Source organism: Lipotes vexillifer, unplaced genomic scaffold (genome assembly GCF_000442215.2).
Source record: "Lipotes vexillifer unplaced genomic scaffold, Lipotes_vexillifer_v1.1 scaffold23, whole genome shotgun sequence".
Taxonomy (NCBI): Eukaryota; Metazoa; Chordata; class Mammalia; order Artiodactyla; family Lipotidae; genus Lipotes; species Lipotes vexillifer.
Window position 1 is genome coordinate 195 of NW_006796283.1, and position 15,298 is coordinate 15,492.

Sequence of the window (15,298 nt, forward strand, 5' to 3'; positions counted from 1 at the left end):
CACAAAGGCAGGGTGGTGCAGAGGCAAGGTTAGGCCTGCAGACAGCGGTGCTCAGTTCTGACCAAATTCAGAACCAAAACAAGTCTGATCATTGAAATGTGAATATTGGGAAAAACCCGTCTTTTCTAAGCCAGGTTGTCTCTGGCATGGGAACAAATACACACAGGACTGCCGAGGTTCCAAGCCCAGCTCTGCTCGTACGAGCTCTGTGACCTTGGGCACAGAGTTAATTTTTCCAGGCCTCAGTTTCCCTTTCTGTAAACAGAGAAAGTAAACAGTACCTCCCTCAAAGAGTCCAGGAGATTAGATGAGTGAATATGTACAGGGAGCTCAGAGCAATGTGTAGCACATGTGAGCTGTACAGGGCTTGTGGTGGTAGTGGTGATACTATTGTGAAAAACTACATAAGGGGAAAATATGGAGAGACAACAGGATTAATAATTCTTTTTGGACAGTGCAGGAGTGAGTGGTTTATTTTTCCTTTCAGACTTTTCTGTATTTTCCAAGTTAACTTAAACATGCGTGACTTTTCTAATTTGAGAGAAAATGAGATGTAAAGGGAAAAAAAGTGAAAGGATTGTTCACCAGGTGGTGATAAGGAAAACAGCACAAAGCCAGCTTAGCCAAGCCTGCATGTGTTTCAGGTCAATGTCACGTGGGGATTGCTGAGCATGTCCCAGGCCCTTACTACAGGCAGTGCCTTCAGTTTGTACATCTTCTCATTCATATAGAACCCATCACCAGGAAGACAGACATCCATGCCAAGTTATAGGCTGCTAAAATATCTAGGGACTTCCCTGGTGGTCTAGTGGTGAAGAATTCGCCTTCCAAAGCAGGGGACGTGGGTTCGATCCTTGGTCAGGGAACTAAGATCCCGCATGCCATGTGGCACGGCCAAAATAAATAAATACAATTAAAAATCTATAGCTAAATCTCTCTAGATAGATCCATGTATGCGTAGAGAGATCCATATATACCTTTATCTATATCTACCTGTCCTTATCCATATCTTTCTATATAGAATCTTTAAGTATAGCTATAAAAAAGAATACATCCCACCCATAGCACTCTGAATATATCCCGAACACAGGACTGACCCGGATACAGTAGTTGCTCATTTATTTGTCTGTCTCCCTCCCTAAAATCCTTGAAACTATCTTCTTTCTATCCCTGGCAACTACCACAGTGCCTGGCATATAGTAGGAATTCCCTAAAAGTCTCCTGAGTGGGGCTTCCCTGGTGGCACAGTGGTTGGGAATCTGCCTGCCAATGCAGGGGACATGGGTTCGAGCCCTGGTCTGGGAGGATTCCCACATGCCATGGAGCAGCTGGGCCCGTGTGCCACAACTGCTGAGCCTGCGCATCTGGAGCTTGTGCTCTGCAACAAGAGAGGCCGCGACAGTGAGAGGCCTGCGCACCACGATGAAGAGTGGCCCCCGCTCTCCGCAACTAGAGAAAGTCCTCACACAGAAACGAAGACCCAACACAGCCAAAAATAAATAAATAAATAAAATTTTGAAAAAATAAAATAAAATAAAATTAAAAAAAGTCTGCTGAGTGAATTAGTGAACGAAGAAGTATATGAATTCATGTAATAGTGGAGGTTTGCACGTCAAGATACAGACATAGAACAAGATGTGAGATTTGCTTTGTTGGGGTGTGAGATTAGCTTTGTTGGTCAAGGACGGTTCAAAGGTGGGCAAGTAAGGCTTTAAAGAGATACCTGGGGGCTTCCCTGGTGGCCCAGTGGTTAAGAATCCGCCTTCCAATGCAGGGCCACGGGTTCGAGCCCTGGTCTGGGCAGATCCCACATGCCGCGGAGCAACTAAGTCCCTGCGCCACAATTACTGAGCCTGTGCTCTGGAGCCTGCGAGCCACAACTACTGAACCCGCGTGCCCCAGATACTGAAGCCTGTGCGCCTAGAGCCCATGCTCAGCAACAAGAGAAGCCACCAGAGTGAGAAGCCCGCGCCCCGCAACGAAGAGTAGCCCCCGCTCGCCGCAACTGGAGAAAGCCCACACGCAGCAACAGAGATCCAATGCAGCCAAAAATAAATAATTTTTTTTTTAAAGAAAAAGTTACCTCCCTGCACCACGAAGAGAGCATTCTTTATTTAAAAAAAAAAAAAAAAGACGCTCTCAATCCTTCCCAGAGAAGGCAGGGAATAGAAAAACAAGGACAGAGAGAAGTTTTTTTGTTTGGTTTTGCTTTTGTAACAGCTTTATTTTTTTAACATCTTTATGGGAGTATAATTGCTCTACAATGGTGTGTTAGTTTCTGCTTTATAACAAAGTGAATCAGCCATACAAAAATATGGAACGCTTCACGAATTTGCGTGTCTTCCTTGCGCAGGGGCCATGCTAATAGTTTCTGTATCGTTCCAATTTTAGTATATGTGCTGCCGAAGCGAGCACAACAGCTTTACTGAGATACAGCTCATACCATATATTTTTTTGGTTCTGGCGGTGCCGCGCGGCTTGTAGGATCTTAGTTCCTTGACCAGGGATTGAACCCAGGCCACAGCAGTGAAAACGCCACGTCCTAACCACTGGACTGCCAGGGAAATCCCAAATTCACTCTTTTGAATTGTACATTTCAATGGGTTTTTTTTTGTATATTCAGAGTTGTGCAATCATCAATACCACCTAATTTCAGAACATTTTTATCACCCTCCGCCCCCCAAAATCTCTAAACAGCCACCCACCCCATTTACCCCCAACTGGTCTGCCCTGGGTAACCACTAATCTTTCTGCCAGTTCTGGACACTTCATATAAACGGACTCATACAATATGTGTCCTTCTGTGTCTGAGTTATTTCACTTAGCATAATGTTTTCAAGGTTTATCCAGGCTGTAGCATCAGTTTGACAAGGATAGATCCGTGATGGTTAAACTCATTCATTCCTCGAAAATTTATTGAGCGGCTACTAGGTGCCAGCCCTGGGGGCCCAGCCAGGAATAAAACCGACAGTAAACCCTGACCTGGAGGGTTTCTAGTCGGAGAGAGAGACAATAAGTCAAATGAACAAGGAAATGATTCAGACGATTAGACGGTGGTAAAAGCTAAGTGAAGCGGAAAGCTGGAAACGAGGTGAGGAGAGAGAGAGATGGTGACTTTAATCACGGGGTCAGCGAAGGCCTCACCGTAGGGTGAACGCAGAGGCCGACCGAGCTAAGGCTGGAAGGAGGTGAGGGTGCGAAGGTGCCACCGCGATGGCCCCTCCCAGCACTCCGGTCCCCCAGGCACGGGACAATGCCTGTCCCTCCACGCCGTGTCCCCGCGCCTAAGACGGTGGGCGACACCCAGTAGGCATTTCGCGGTGCGTGACTGTGAGTGCCCCGCCTGGGCCGCAAGCGAGTCCTGCGGCCGGGGGGACAGCGCGTGGAAGCTGGGCGAGGACGCCGCGCCCCCCGCGCCCCCCGCGCAGGCCCCGCCCGCCTGGGGCAGGCCCCGCCCCCGCGCCGCCGGAGCCCACCCCCTCCCGACCGCCGCCATTGGCCGCGCGCGCCTCCGCCCTCGGCCTCGCACTTCCTGGCGGAGCCATGGCCGCGCACCCGACCGGCCCACGGGCTCCGACGCCCGGGCCCCGCCGCCCCGCCCGCCCGGCCCCGCCGCTCGGGATCCCCGCGCCGCGCCCGTAGCGCGCCCTCCCAGGTGGGTCTCCTGCCCGGGCCGAGAGCCGCGCGCCGTCAGGGCGCCGGGGCGGGGGGCGGGCCTGCCTCGGGAGGGTCCCCGGCCCCGCGAGCTGCGACCCGGTTCCGCCCCCGGGATCTCTTTGTGCTCGGGGGGTGGACCGCGGGGCCGGGGGCGAGCGGAGGGGCCGCCGCGGGGCCAGGGTGGGGGGTGGAGAGGGCGCCGCCGCCCCTGCAGGTGAGACAGGTGCGGCCTGTGCGGCCGGCCCGCGCGGCCCGGGTGAGTGACTGTCCTCGCGTCCCGCCGCGGGCGCAACCCAGCTCCGCCTCCTCGCAGCCGGCTCGAGCCCGCCCGGGCGGCCGTTGTGCCGGCGGTTCCGCCAGGGGGTGCTGGGTCCGAGCGAGCTACAGAGGCGTCCCCGGAGACCCTGCGGGCGAGACCCGGGATGGGTGGGTGCCGGCGGGCGTCCGCGTCCACCTCCACGACGCTGTTTCCCCGAGCGCTGCGGTCGGGCACGTTCAGGGTCGAAACCCGGGGAAGGAGCCGGGAGAGGAGGCTCCCTGGGGACCCTCCCGTGCGGCCTCGGTTCCCTTGTTTACTAAAAGACCTTTTACGCCTCACTGGGGATCGCCACCGTCCCTGCGTGTGGCCTTGACCCTTCACCTGCTTGCAGAAAGCACAGGAGGCAGCTGATACCCGCAGTCCTGTAGCAATGAGCCCCAGACCACTTTCCCGCAGACAAAAGGGAGCGTCCACAAGGGGATACTCTCTTTAGAAATCTTGGCCTAGAAAAGAAAGCTCTTAGCACTAAAGGCAGACCTGAGCCCTGGCTGGCTGCCTGCGGTGGTGCAGACTGTCTGCTGTGTGACCTTGGGCGGGGCCGCACGGCCACCTGAGCCTGGGTGTCAGAAACGATGGTGGCACCTGTCTCAGAGGGTGAAGGTGAAACAAGGAAGTCAGGGTGAGCAGTAGGTTGGATGCTGGTGTCCTCCTCTTCCCTCTCTGAGCCCCCCAACATCCCAGGAGCAGACAGAAAGGACAGGGGTGGAGACAGCTGGTCTTTGTCACAAAGTTGCTAGTTTGTCGAGAGAAATCTAGTTGTCCCTTCCTTCCCCCCAGGGAGCTGGCAGGGTGGACTGTGCCTGGATTTGTCCCCCCACCCTCCGTGGGAGCGCTGGAGCCCCCTCTGTGTGTCCCTGATTATCTTGACACAGAGCTGACTCCTTGTCACGTTGTGTTCCTTTTTAGCAAAGGCTGTGTGTTCAGTAGGTAACAAATTGACTTTTCAACTCCGCTAGCAGGGGGAAGAATTCCTCCCTTAAACCCTCAGTCCCAGTATGTGACTTGTGTCCATCTTGCTAGCTTAATCCTTCCCCTGTGTGCCCCCCATCCTCCAAGGTCCCCCAAAGCCCGGCTCTGTGCTGATAGTGGGTTGCTTGACTTTTCAAAGCTGGAAGAAACCTTAACATCCCCTGATGCACCAGCCTAGTCCGTAGATTCAACCATGAAGTCTACCGAGGTTAAGTTGCTTGCTCAAGTATATCCTGCGTGTTCCAGCCGGGGCATGGGCTCCCCCTGCAGAGGTTTCCTGCCTGTGGGCATTTTTATTTTTTTTAATTTTTTTTAATTTTTTATTTTTTTTAGCGGTACGCGGGCCTCTCACTGCTGTGGCCTCTCCCGCTGCGGAGCACAGGCTCCAGACGCGCAGGCTCAGCGGCCATGGCTCACGGGCCCAGCCGCTCCGCGGCACGTGGGATCCTCCCGGACCGGGGCACGAACCCGTGTCCCCTGCATCGGCAGGCGGACTCCCAACCACTGCGCCACCAGGGAAGCCCCTGTGGGCATTTTTTTAACGGTCAAGTGAAATAGCCCAGGGATTGAGAGCAGGGAAGCCTCCTTAGGTCTGCTGCTTCCTGTGTGTGACGCTGGGCAAGTTACTTCCCCTCACTGCCATCAGTTTCTTCCTTTAGAAACTGAGGATAATAATACTGCTGTCCTGGTGGGCTTGTTGTGGGGATTAAATCAGTGAGACACAGAAAACACTTAAGACAGTGCCTGTGTCTAGAACGTATTTTATACTTGGTAGTCATCACTGCAATCATATCCGTAACTTAATGAAATTTTAAAAGTATGAGATTCTTAAAGATTAGGCCACATTCAACCAGGCATCCCAGTGAAGGGCCCATGTCTGTCCAGTTTTGAAGCCGGAGAGACTCAGGTTTGATTCCCAGCCATTCACTAGCTTTGTGACCTTGAGCTCAATATCCTCATCGATAAAATGGGTTAAGTGACATCAGCCTGGCCAAATAGGTGTGGGAGTTTAATGAAATAGCACATGTCAGCTTGGTTCCAGGGTCATAGTCTGGGTTCTGAAATGATAACTGTTGTCATTATAATCTTGATCTCTCGAAAAGGCCTAATTCAGCTCAAGCATCCAAAGGTAGGTACTTGTAGGAGGTGGGCTAAAAGACATGATGTTGTCGGATTTGAGGTGAAAAAGGAACACTTATTAAATGTTCTATCTGATTCTAACCCTCTGATTTTTCCAGCTCTCAGAGTAAGGGAGTTCTTTGTAGTACAGTTTTTTCTCCCTCTTTCCTCCACGTGACTGTTTCGCTCTTGCTGTCACTGATACCTGCCAGCAGAGCCTGCGATTCATGAATGACCTCGAGTTATTACTACACGCTCAGAAGTCCTGTTCTTGTCGTAGGGCTGCGATCTTGTTTATGATGGAGGGAAGCCGGCAGACGCGAGTGTCTCGGCCGTACAAGATCAGCGAATCCTCAAAGGTCTGTGAATGGGTCGCTCACCACTTGTGCAAATTGCCAAAGAAGCATGAGATTTTTCTAATGAGCTCATTCTTATTGCACAGACTGATTTTCTGTTCTTGGTGTTGGTGTTAATCTCCTTAACAATGACTAGAGGTGGCACAGGCAAGGAGTGGAAAAATCGTAAAATCAGAGAGAGCAGGGTTTGGGGGGTGCGAGGGATGTTAGAAACACAACTTGACTTGTTTATCCCACACCTGGCATCTACAGGACAGGGTGGACGCTGTGGGATTTCTGTTTCCACTTGGGGCTCAAAAACTCCAAGGCTGTGTCCATGGAGAAGCCAGTCCACACCTTATAGTGGGGGCAACACTTTGTATACCTGGATGTTAAGGGCCTAGAGTCTTCCCCGCTTGTGACCTTCTGAAACCCTAGGAGCCAGTGAGGGTGGGTTCTCCACGGCGAGGCTACCTACCTGTGGCACACCGACTACATCAGACTCACCTTGGGAGACGGGGGAGGGGGGGGCAGGTGTCTCATGAGAAGTGCATATGCCCGGCCCCACCCCAGACCTGCTAAATTAAAATCTCAGAGCAGGACCTGCAAATCTGTACCTTTAGCAAACTCCTCAGGTGACTTGGAGCGGCCCCTTTCCCCACAGCTGCTGTAGATAAGGTTTGGGGGACCAGTTGGTGAGACAGTCCCAATTTACACCTTTCTCTTTATGAATATTAATAACACTCTTTTCTTTCTTTAGTTTTTATTTTTTATTTATGTTTTCGGCTGCACCGCAGCTTGTGGGATCTTAGTTCCCCGACCACGCATTGAACCCTGGCCCTCGGCAGTGAAAGTGCAGAGTCCTAACCGCTGGACCGCCAGGGAATTTTTTCAAAGTGTCCTTTTTTGAAGATTAAATGTCATGTTTACCAGAGATCATGCATTCTCCATGGGGCTGATATTGTTCACAAGGAGATGAAATGGGTTCTTGGGGGTCTGGAAAGAATTTTACTCTTTTAAAGTATAAAGCTATACATATAATAAACGCACAGATATATAGAATATATATTATGTGTTAAAATGACATGGCAAGCTATATAGGAAAAAATATCTTAAAGGCAGACTGAAAAAAAGATGAAGAAATACCATTTTAGGTAAAGGGAGTTGGGAGCAGCCTATAGATAAGAGGAGAAGGGGGAACGAGGTTCGGCAGGTGTGTAAGAAAGAAAAACGGGGTGTAACTTTCAGGGGAGGTTGGTCCTCCTGAGAAATGCTCTCGTATTTCCATTTGAGTTGACTGAGAAGACTCTTGCCAAAGCCTGGCTTTATCTGCTGCGAAACCCCAGAAGGGTCTTGCTGCTGACTCAAAGGGGCTTTGTCTGGGAGCTTGGCTGCAGAGACAGCGTAGCTTTCTAAGTTCGACAGCACTAGAAATCTTTGTGCCTCCAAGCCAGATTCTGAGCTTGTCTCTCTCTGAATTGAAGCTTTTAGGAATAGGCTTCTCTGTCCCTTGGTTCGTTGTATTTATGTTCCTAACTCTTTATATTTAAAAAGTGCCCAAATCATAATGTACCCTTGATTTTTCTAGACATTGAACACACCCAGTTAAAGAATATTATCAAACCCTTCCAGCCCCTACAATCAAGACAGCCACTTGCCCAGCTTCCAGCCCTGCAGTTTTGCCTGCCCTTGAACTTATAGAAATGGAGTCAGGGGTGGGTCCCCTGGGTGCTTGGCTCGTTACTCTTGTCACCCTGCCTCTGAGGTTCACCCTGGTTGCTGCATGTGCACGTAGATCGTGCCCTTCTCAGTGCGGTTGAGTCTTCCATTGTGTGGCTGCCGCTGTTCATTTATCTGCTCTAAAATGTGTTGATCCACTTTGATGCTGAATTCTTTCTAATTTTTTAATTATTTATTTATTTAGTTTATCTATTTATTTATTTGGCCATGCCGCGCAACTTGCAGGATCTTAGTTCCCCGACCGGGGATTGAACCCGTGCCCCCTGTAGTAGGGTCACGGAGTCCTAACCACTGGACCGCCAGGGAAGTCCCTGAGTTCTTTTCTAATATAAGATACCCCATACCTGCTTTCCACCCAGTGTTAGATCCTGACTTTCTTCACCTGATTAAGGTGCTAAAGTAAGAAACAAAGGAATGAACAGGGTTAATACCACTGGAGAATGTTGCAGGTCGGAGTTTCTAAATTATATGAAATATTGCAACTCAGTTACTGATGCCAGTTTAATGTTGGGAAGAGTCAGGTTTGTCTGTTTTTAGTTCTGGTCTCTGCTGCTGTACTGAATAACCAGAAATGGGCCGTAGTCAAGACCCAGGTAAAGAATTAAACGTGCCTACTTAGCCTGGAGACCCAGCTGTAGAAACAGTGGCCGCCGTCTCCACTGCCCTGGCTCACTGCAGCAGGTGGCTCCCCTGGTAGCTGTCATCTGGGCTCTCCCCAGTCCCCGCCCCTCCCCAGGGCTGTTTCCCTTGTCACGCGGTAGCCTGGGGGCGTGTGTGCCCCTATTTAAGCGGGGTAATTCCAGCACCCTCACCAGCTTGGAAACAACCAGGAGCCCGGGGTGGGCTGACAGCCCACCTGATGCCCCTCACTTGCTTCTCTAGGACACTAGCCTTCACTGTTACTCGGTAGCTTGCCGCTGTAGTGCCTTTTTCATTGCGTTCCTTCAGTCCGCACCCAAGAGGGGCCCCAAGCCAATATGTGTTGAAGCCCAGACCAGGCCAGCCTGGCTCTCTCTCTGAATAACCAGAATAGAGGGAGATATCTGTGTATGGACCTAAAAGAAACCATCCTGTAACGTAAGGTAGGAGAGCCTGGCTCTGTAAACTTGGAAGGGAAGGAAGCTTTAGGGAACGTCTGTTTGGTACCCTCAGAATGTGAGGACATTGCCCGAGACTGTTGCACAGACAGAGCGATTGATATGGGAATTGGCCGGACCGGGAAGAACCACGGGAAATAAAGTGCCCCAATTACTAATGCATCGGAGGCCGTAAGGAGTGGATTTGGAAGGGAAGAAAAAACCACCCCCCTGCCGTAGGACACATGTTGAGAAGTAAGCCAGAAGGACCTGTGCACCAGTCACCCAGCTGCTCACACCTGCTGAGCCCTCACCCACTTGTCTTCCTTTCCACCAACACTTCCCTTCGGGCTTAACGCCCACCCCGCCCCTTTCCCCAATCGTCCCTGAATCGCCCTGCTGCCTAGTTGGTATTTCTGAATGGTCTGTTTTTCCATATGTTGAATTTTCTTGTTGTTTTTATAGGGAATAAATAAAGCAGTGTGAAATATCCTAATTAGTTCTTCCAGGGTATAGAAATCGTTGTCTGGGTCTGATTTTTCTTTGCATCTTCAAAAGCCCAGGGCAGGCAGATAACAGTCAAGCAATGTCCACCAACCTGAATTTATTGAATTAATTCCTATTAACTATTCATATTATTTGATTCGTTAATTCCAGTGTAGCGTGGTGATTAAAGGTTTGGGCTCTGGGATCAGACCTAGGTTCAAATCCCAGCCCTGCCCCTCAGTCCCTGTGGGACTTTGGGCAAGTTCCTTAGTCTCTCTGAAGCTCACTTTTCCTCATCTGGAATAAGGGGGTTACAACTGACTTCCCGTTGGAGGGTTCCTGGGATGCTCAAATGAGAGTGTGCAGGCGAGTGCACAGTGCGGTCTGCGGCACATACAGCTCCCGGGAAAGGACAGTGTTCCTGCAATTTACATACATTTTCTGGCAATGACTGTTGAAGCCGTGTTTCTGAAAGTAAGATTCCCCAGAGCACGTTAGTCTGGATATATTGCAGAGTCTCTGGGACCCTCTACCTCCCTGGACTGGTCTCTGTAGCATAACAGTTGGCGCCGCGACTCCGTGGGAACTGACGGCCACAGCTGCTGACTTTGCTCGCGCTGTCCTCAGGCCGGCTCTGTGCCATGTTCTGGCTCGTGACCCCTCCCCCGCACCACACCTGGGTGAGACCAGGAGCCGAGGCTCAGAGGCTGCTCGTGACTCACCCAGATCACACAGCTGCAGAGCAGTGGAGCTGGGGTTCCACCAGCTTCTGTCCGACTTGAGGGGCCACACCGCAGGCAACTCCGCCCTCCCAGTAGGACAGCGTTTTCGAACGTATGTGCCGTGACCCACACACACTAAGGAGGAAAGAGAGACAGGGAAGGAAGGAAACTTTGGCGAATTCTGTTTACAAAGAAGGAGGAGAGAGGGAAAACGAAACAAAGGGAAAAAGAAAGATTGAGTTAACATTTTTATTTGTAAAGAAGGGAAGAAAGGAAATGTACAAACACATATGCACACGTACAGGGAAACAGCCTGATTTTCTGCTGCCTGTTCTGATTGCACTGTGTGTCAGTGCCGGTCGCGCAGCGCTAGCTGGGCCCCTGCGGTGTGGGGGCGGGTTGGCGGCCCCTCCCCTCCTGACGCGCGCTCTCCACCGCCACCGCAGGCGTACCGCTGGGCCGACCACTCAAGCACGGTGCTGCAGCGGCTGAACGAGCAGCGCCTGCGCGGCCTCTTCTGCGACGTGATCCTGGTGGCTGACGCGCAGCGCGTGCCCGCGCACCGCAACCTGCTGGCCGTGTGCAGCGACTATTTCAACTCCATGTTCACCCTCGGCATGCGCGAGGCCTTCCAGAAGGAGGTGGAGCTGATCGGCGCCTCCTACGTGGGGCTCAAGGCCGTGGTGGACTTCCTGTACGGCGGGGAGCTGGTGCTGGACGGGGGCAACATCGACTACGTCCTGGAGACGGCCCACCTGCTGCAGATCTGGACGGTGGTGGACTTCTGCTGCGAGTACCTGGAGCAGGAGGTGAGCGAGGACAATTACCTGTGCCTGCAGAAGCTGGCCTCCACCTACAGCCTCAGGCGGCTGGACGCCTTCCTTGACGGCTTCATCCTCAGCCGCTTCGGCACGCTGTCCTTCACGCCCGACTTCCTGCAGAACGTCTCCGTGCAGAAGCTGTGCGCCTACCTGGGCAGCAGCCAGGTGCAGCGGGAGTGCGAGCACGACCTGCTGCAGGCGGCCCTGCAGTGGCTGACACAGCGGCCCGAGCGCGAGGCCCACGCCTACCAGGTGCTGGAGAACATCCACTTCCCGCTCATCCCCAAGAACGACCTGCTGCACCGCGTCAAGCCGGCCGTGTGCTCACTGCTGCCCCGCGAGGCCAACTGCGAGGGCTTCATCGAGGAGGCCGTGCGCTACCACAACAGCCTGGCGGCCCAGCCGGTCATGCAGACCAAGCGCACGGCCCTCCGCACCACCCAGGAGTGCCTGCTGTTTGTGGGCGGCGAGGTCTCCGAGCGGTGTCTGGAGCTCAGCGACGACACCTGCTACTTGGACGCCCAGAATGAGCAGTGGGTCAAGGAGACGCCCCTGCCGGCCCGGCGGAGCCACCACTGCGTCGCCGTGCTGGGGGGGTTCATCTTCATCGCTGGCGGCAGCTTCTCGCGGGACAACGGAGGGGATGCGGCATCCAATCTTCTTTATAGGTATGACCCCCGCTGTAAACAGTGGATCAAGGTGAGATTAAAGCCAGATTATTTCTTTACTCTTGAGGACTTTTGATCTCCTTAACCTTAGCCTTGACTGCCCCCCACCCCCTTCTCTCGGGCCTTGACCACCACCCTGCTTCTGAACGAGGTGTGACGATAAAGTGACGAGCCACATCATCCCCCCCCACCCTGGTTGGGGGTGGTGAGGGCTGACCGGCCACCTTCTGCAGGGACGGTCGGTGTCCAGAGCATCGCTGTGCAGTAGAACTTTCTTCACCGACAGAACCGTTCTTATCTGCGCCATCCGATACGGTAGCCACCAGCCGCGTGTGGCAGTTGAGCGCTTGAAACGTGGCCCGTGGGACCGAAGAACTGAGTTTTCCATTTTATTTCGTTATCACTAATTTACATCTGAGTGTAAATGGCCACAGGAGGCTAGTGGCTACCATATTGGATGACACCGGTCTGGAAGATTGACCCAGAGTTCTGACAACCTCCCCGTGTCTCAGAGTCTCTGCTGAGTTCCTCTTTGGGGCAGGTTTGGAGCTGGTCAAGGAGGCCACGAAGGCTCACACCTGCTAGGAGTCATGGCCCTTGGGCAGGTGTGGCAGCTGATTCCGGGACAGGCCTGGGTCTTGATGTCAGACCCAGGTTCGCACCCCAACTTGGCTAAATCGTAGCTAGGGGTTTCAGACCGGTTCCTTGCCCGCTCCAAATTTCAGCTTCTCCCTCTGGAAACGGGTCGGGGGATGCTGACCTTCCAGGGTCGGTGGTTGTAGCTTACGTTGATTGGCACATGTGCTCCTTTCCTCCCAAGAACCAGATGGCCACCCATGAAAGTCTGTCTCAATCTTTATACTCACACCTCAGTCTTCTTACTTAACTCGGTGCTTTTCTGAGCTCAAGGCTCAGAAGGGACTTGGGTGACCTTTTGATTTTATTCTCAAAACTCTAAAACCAAGGTGTAAGTCTTGCACTTGCAGTAGGAGGAGGCTTCCAGCTTTGAAGCCCGTCCTCCAGACCTTCATAGTGGTCGCAGCCTGACATGGGCTCCTGCGGGACCGTGTTCATTCGTGTGTTCTGCTTGGATGATTTAAAAAAGAAAGAAAAAGACTTGGGTCTTCCATTGCTAGTTTTCTGTGGAGCACCACTTTCTGCCCATCAACACGGATGAGAATTAGCATTAATTTTTAAAATATCTGATTGTGGGGGGGGGGTGAGGGGAAAGATGAACTTTTATTTCAGGAAACCACTACATCAGCAGTTCTGATCTGTGTGTGCTGCAGAATTGCAGCCCACAAGGTCGGCCACCTGGCCAGACAGGTTTGGGGAAGTGAATTCTCCGTCCCCATCTTGGGGATTCACGAGGTCTCGGGGGTCCTGGGGGCCCCAGAAATCCCGCCCACAGAGCCCCCCTTTCTTCAGCTTTGGCTCCCTTTCCCAGGCTCATGTGGCCACCACCTCACCTTCCGGGGCTGTGCCTTTCATGGAGCATGTTTGGGGATGCGGTGCTGGTTGTTGACGCTGACCCGAGTTTGGGGAAGGGAAGGTACAGGTGTCTTGCCTCCGCAGGTGGCCTCCATGAACCAGCGCCGCGTGGATTTCTACTTGGCCTCCATCGAAGACAAGCTGGTGGCCGTCGGCGGCCGGAATGAGAATGGAGCTCTCTCGTCGGTAGAGACCTACAGTCCCAAGACCGACTCCTGGTCCTATGTGGCCGGCTTGCCAAGGTGATTGGGGTTTTGTGGCAGACCCTACAGACGTGGAGGCTTTGGGGTTACAGTTGAGCCCACCTCCCTTTCTGGATATTTTGGCCTTCCAATTCCAGGAAGAATCTTCTGGCTTGTAAATAACAGCGTGGGGAGCAGAGAGCGTGGTTGTCAGGGTGCCTGTTCTGGGCCGTCGGAGTGCAAGTGTCAGCTCTGCCACTGAGATAAACATCCCTCTGTTTCTGAATCTCTTCACTTCCTGAGTTTCGGGGAAATGCGTGCTGAGTTCAGAGAGTGAGAGATTTACTGCAAATTCCTCTGACTTTGGGCAGGAGGAGTACAGAGGGTGAGGGTTCTCTGTCCTCCATCTGACTCCAGCAAGTGTCTTCACCCCACACTCTCTCTTTTTCTCATCTGTAAAGGGGATGTGATGTCAGTACCACCCTGTCAGGGTGTCCATTCACTGCGTTTGTTATCGTCACGGGCTTAGCAGAGGTGCCTGCCATTTATCTGAGCAGCTCCCTGCAGTGTAAGCTGCTTGGCTCCTCCAGTCCCCGCCCCTCCCCCCCACCCCACAGTAACCACCACATTCAGGTAAAGGGTCGAAGAAGCCGATGAAGTAACACCTGGACACCTGTGGATAAGATGATTGGACAATCATGACAGTAGCTGTTGATCACCACGTGCCAGCCTGGGCCATGTGCTTGATGTGATGAGTCCCTTGATATCCACAGTGATCCAGTGGGGTGGGTAATAACCCACGTTATTGATTACCCAAACCCGAATGACCGTGAACGGAGAGCTCAACCGTATAAATCCTGACCCTGTCCTAGGCAAACCAAGACCTGTGTTCTCCCAGGTTCAGGTCTTGTGTACCATCCCACTTTACAGATGGAGAAGTGAGGCTTAAGTGCATAAGAGTATCTGCCACTGTCACTTTCTCTAGGCCAGCCGGGGTGGTTTGTGTACCTTAAGTGCGACAACAACCCTATCGTTATTTTTTTCTAAGTGGACCATCGATGTCCAGAGTTGGAATAAACATAATCCATCATGCTGCCGTCGTTAGGGCATGCATGCCCCGCATTTGTTCCGTTTGTTTACTCATACCTTTTTTCATTCATTGACTTACTTGTATAATGAGACCTCCGCGAACCCACAGCCCAACCCAAGAGTTGAAGACGTTGAACGGTAGCCCACCTGCCTGGGACCCATTTGCCCCGTGTGCGCTCCCCCCATCCGCTTGCTTCCCGCCTCCAGCTGAGGAATCACCGTCCTGAATGTCGTGACGCCATTCCCTTTTGGTTCCACCTTTGTGTGCACTTTTTTTTGCTGTTGGTAATTTCTTCTTTGTCTTTATATAGATCTCATTTTTTAGAGCGATTTTAGGTGTAGAGAAAATTGAGCAGAAAGTACAGAGGTTGCCAAGCGCACCCAGCTTCCCCCGTTGCAGTAACTGGTACATTATTTCCAGCTAATGCACCAAAGTCGATACATTAGCATTAACTAAGCTCTCTAGTTTACATTAGGCTCCCTCTCTGGGTTGTGCATTCTGCAGGTTTTGACACGTGTATGATGATGTGTATCCATGATTACAGTGTCATGCAGAATAGTCCCAGTGCCCGAAGAATCCCTCGAGCTCCATCTTTTCATCCCTTCCTGCTTCCCCTGAACCGC

The 15,298-nt window shown here is 52.4% G+C and overlaps 1 protein-coding gene across 3 annotated transcripts in view; it reads left to right on the forward strand.

The window, feature by feature from the left end:
- The first annotated feature begins 3,528 nt into the window (after window positions 1-3,528).
- KLHL36 (kelch like family member 36) overlaps window positions 3,529-15,298 on the forward strand; it is a 12,927-nt gene continuing 1,157 nt past the window's right edge. The window contains exons 1-4 of one of the 3 annotated variants that reach the window (XM_007468410.1): window positions 3,529-3,655; window positions 6,345-6,423; window positions 10,870-11,943; window positions 13,488-13,645. In XM_007468410.1, the coding sequence (XP_007468472.1) occupies window positions 6,361-6,423; window positions 10,870-11,943; window positions 13,488-13,645 (1,295 nt within the window). In that variant the 5' untranslated portion in view covers window positions 3,529-3,655; window positions 6,345-6,360. Of the gene's footprint in view, window positions 3,656-6,291; window positions 6,424-10,869; window positions 11,944-13,487; window positions 13,646-15,298 lie in introns of those variants that run through there. The other 2 variants (XM_007468411.1, XM_007468409.1) reach the window with 2 other exon arrangements.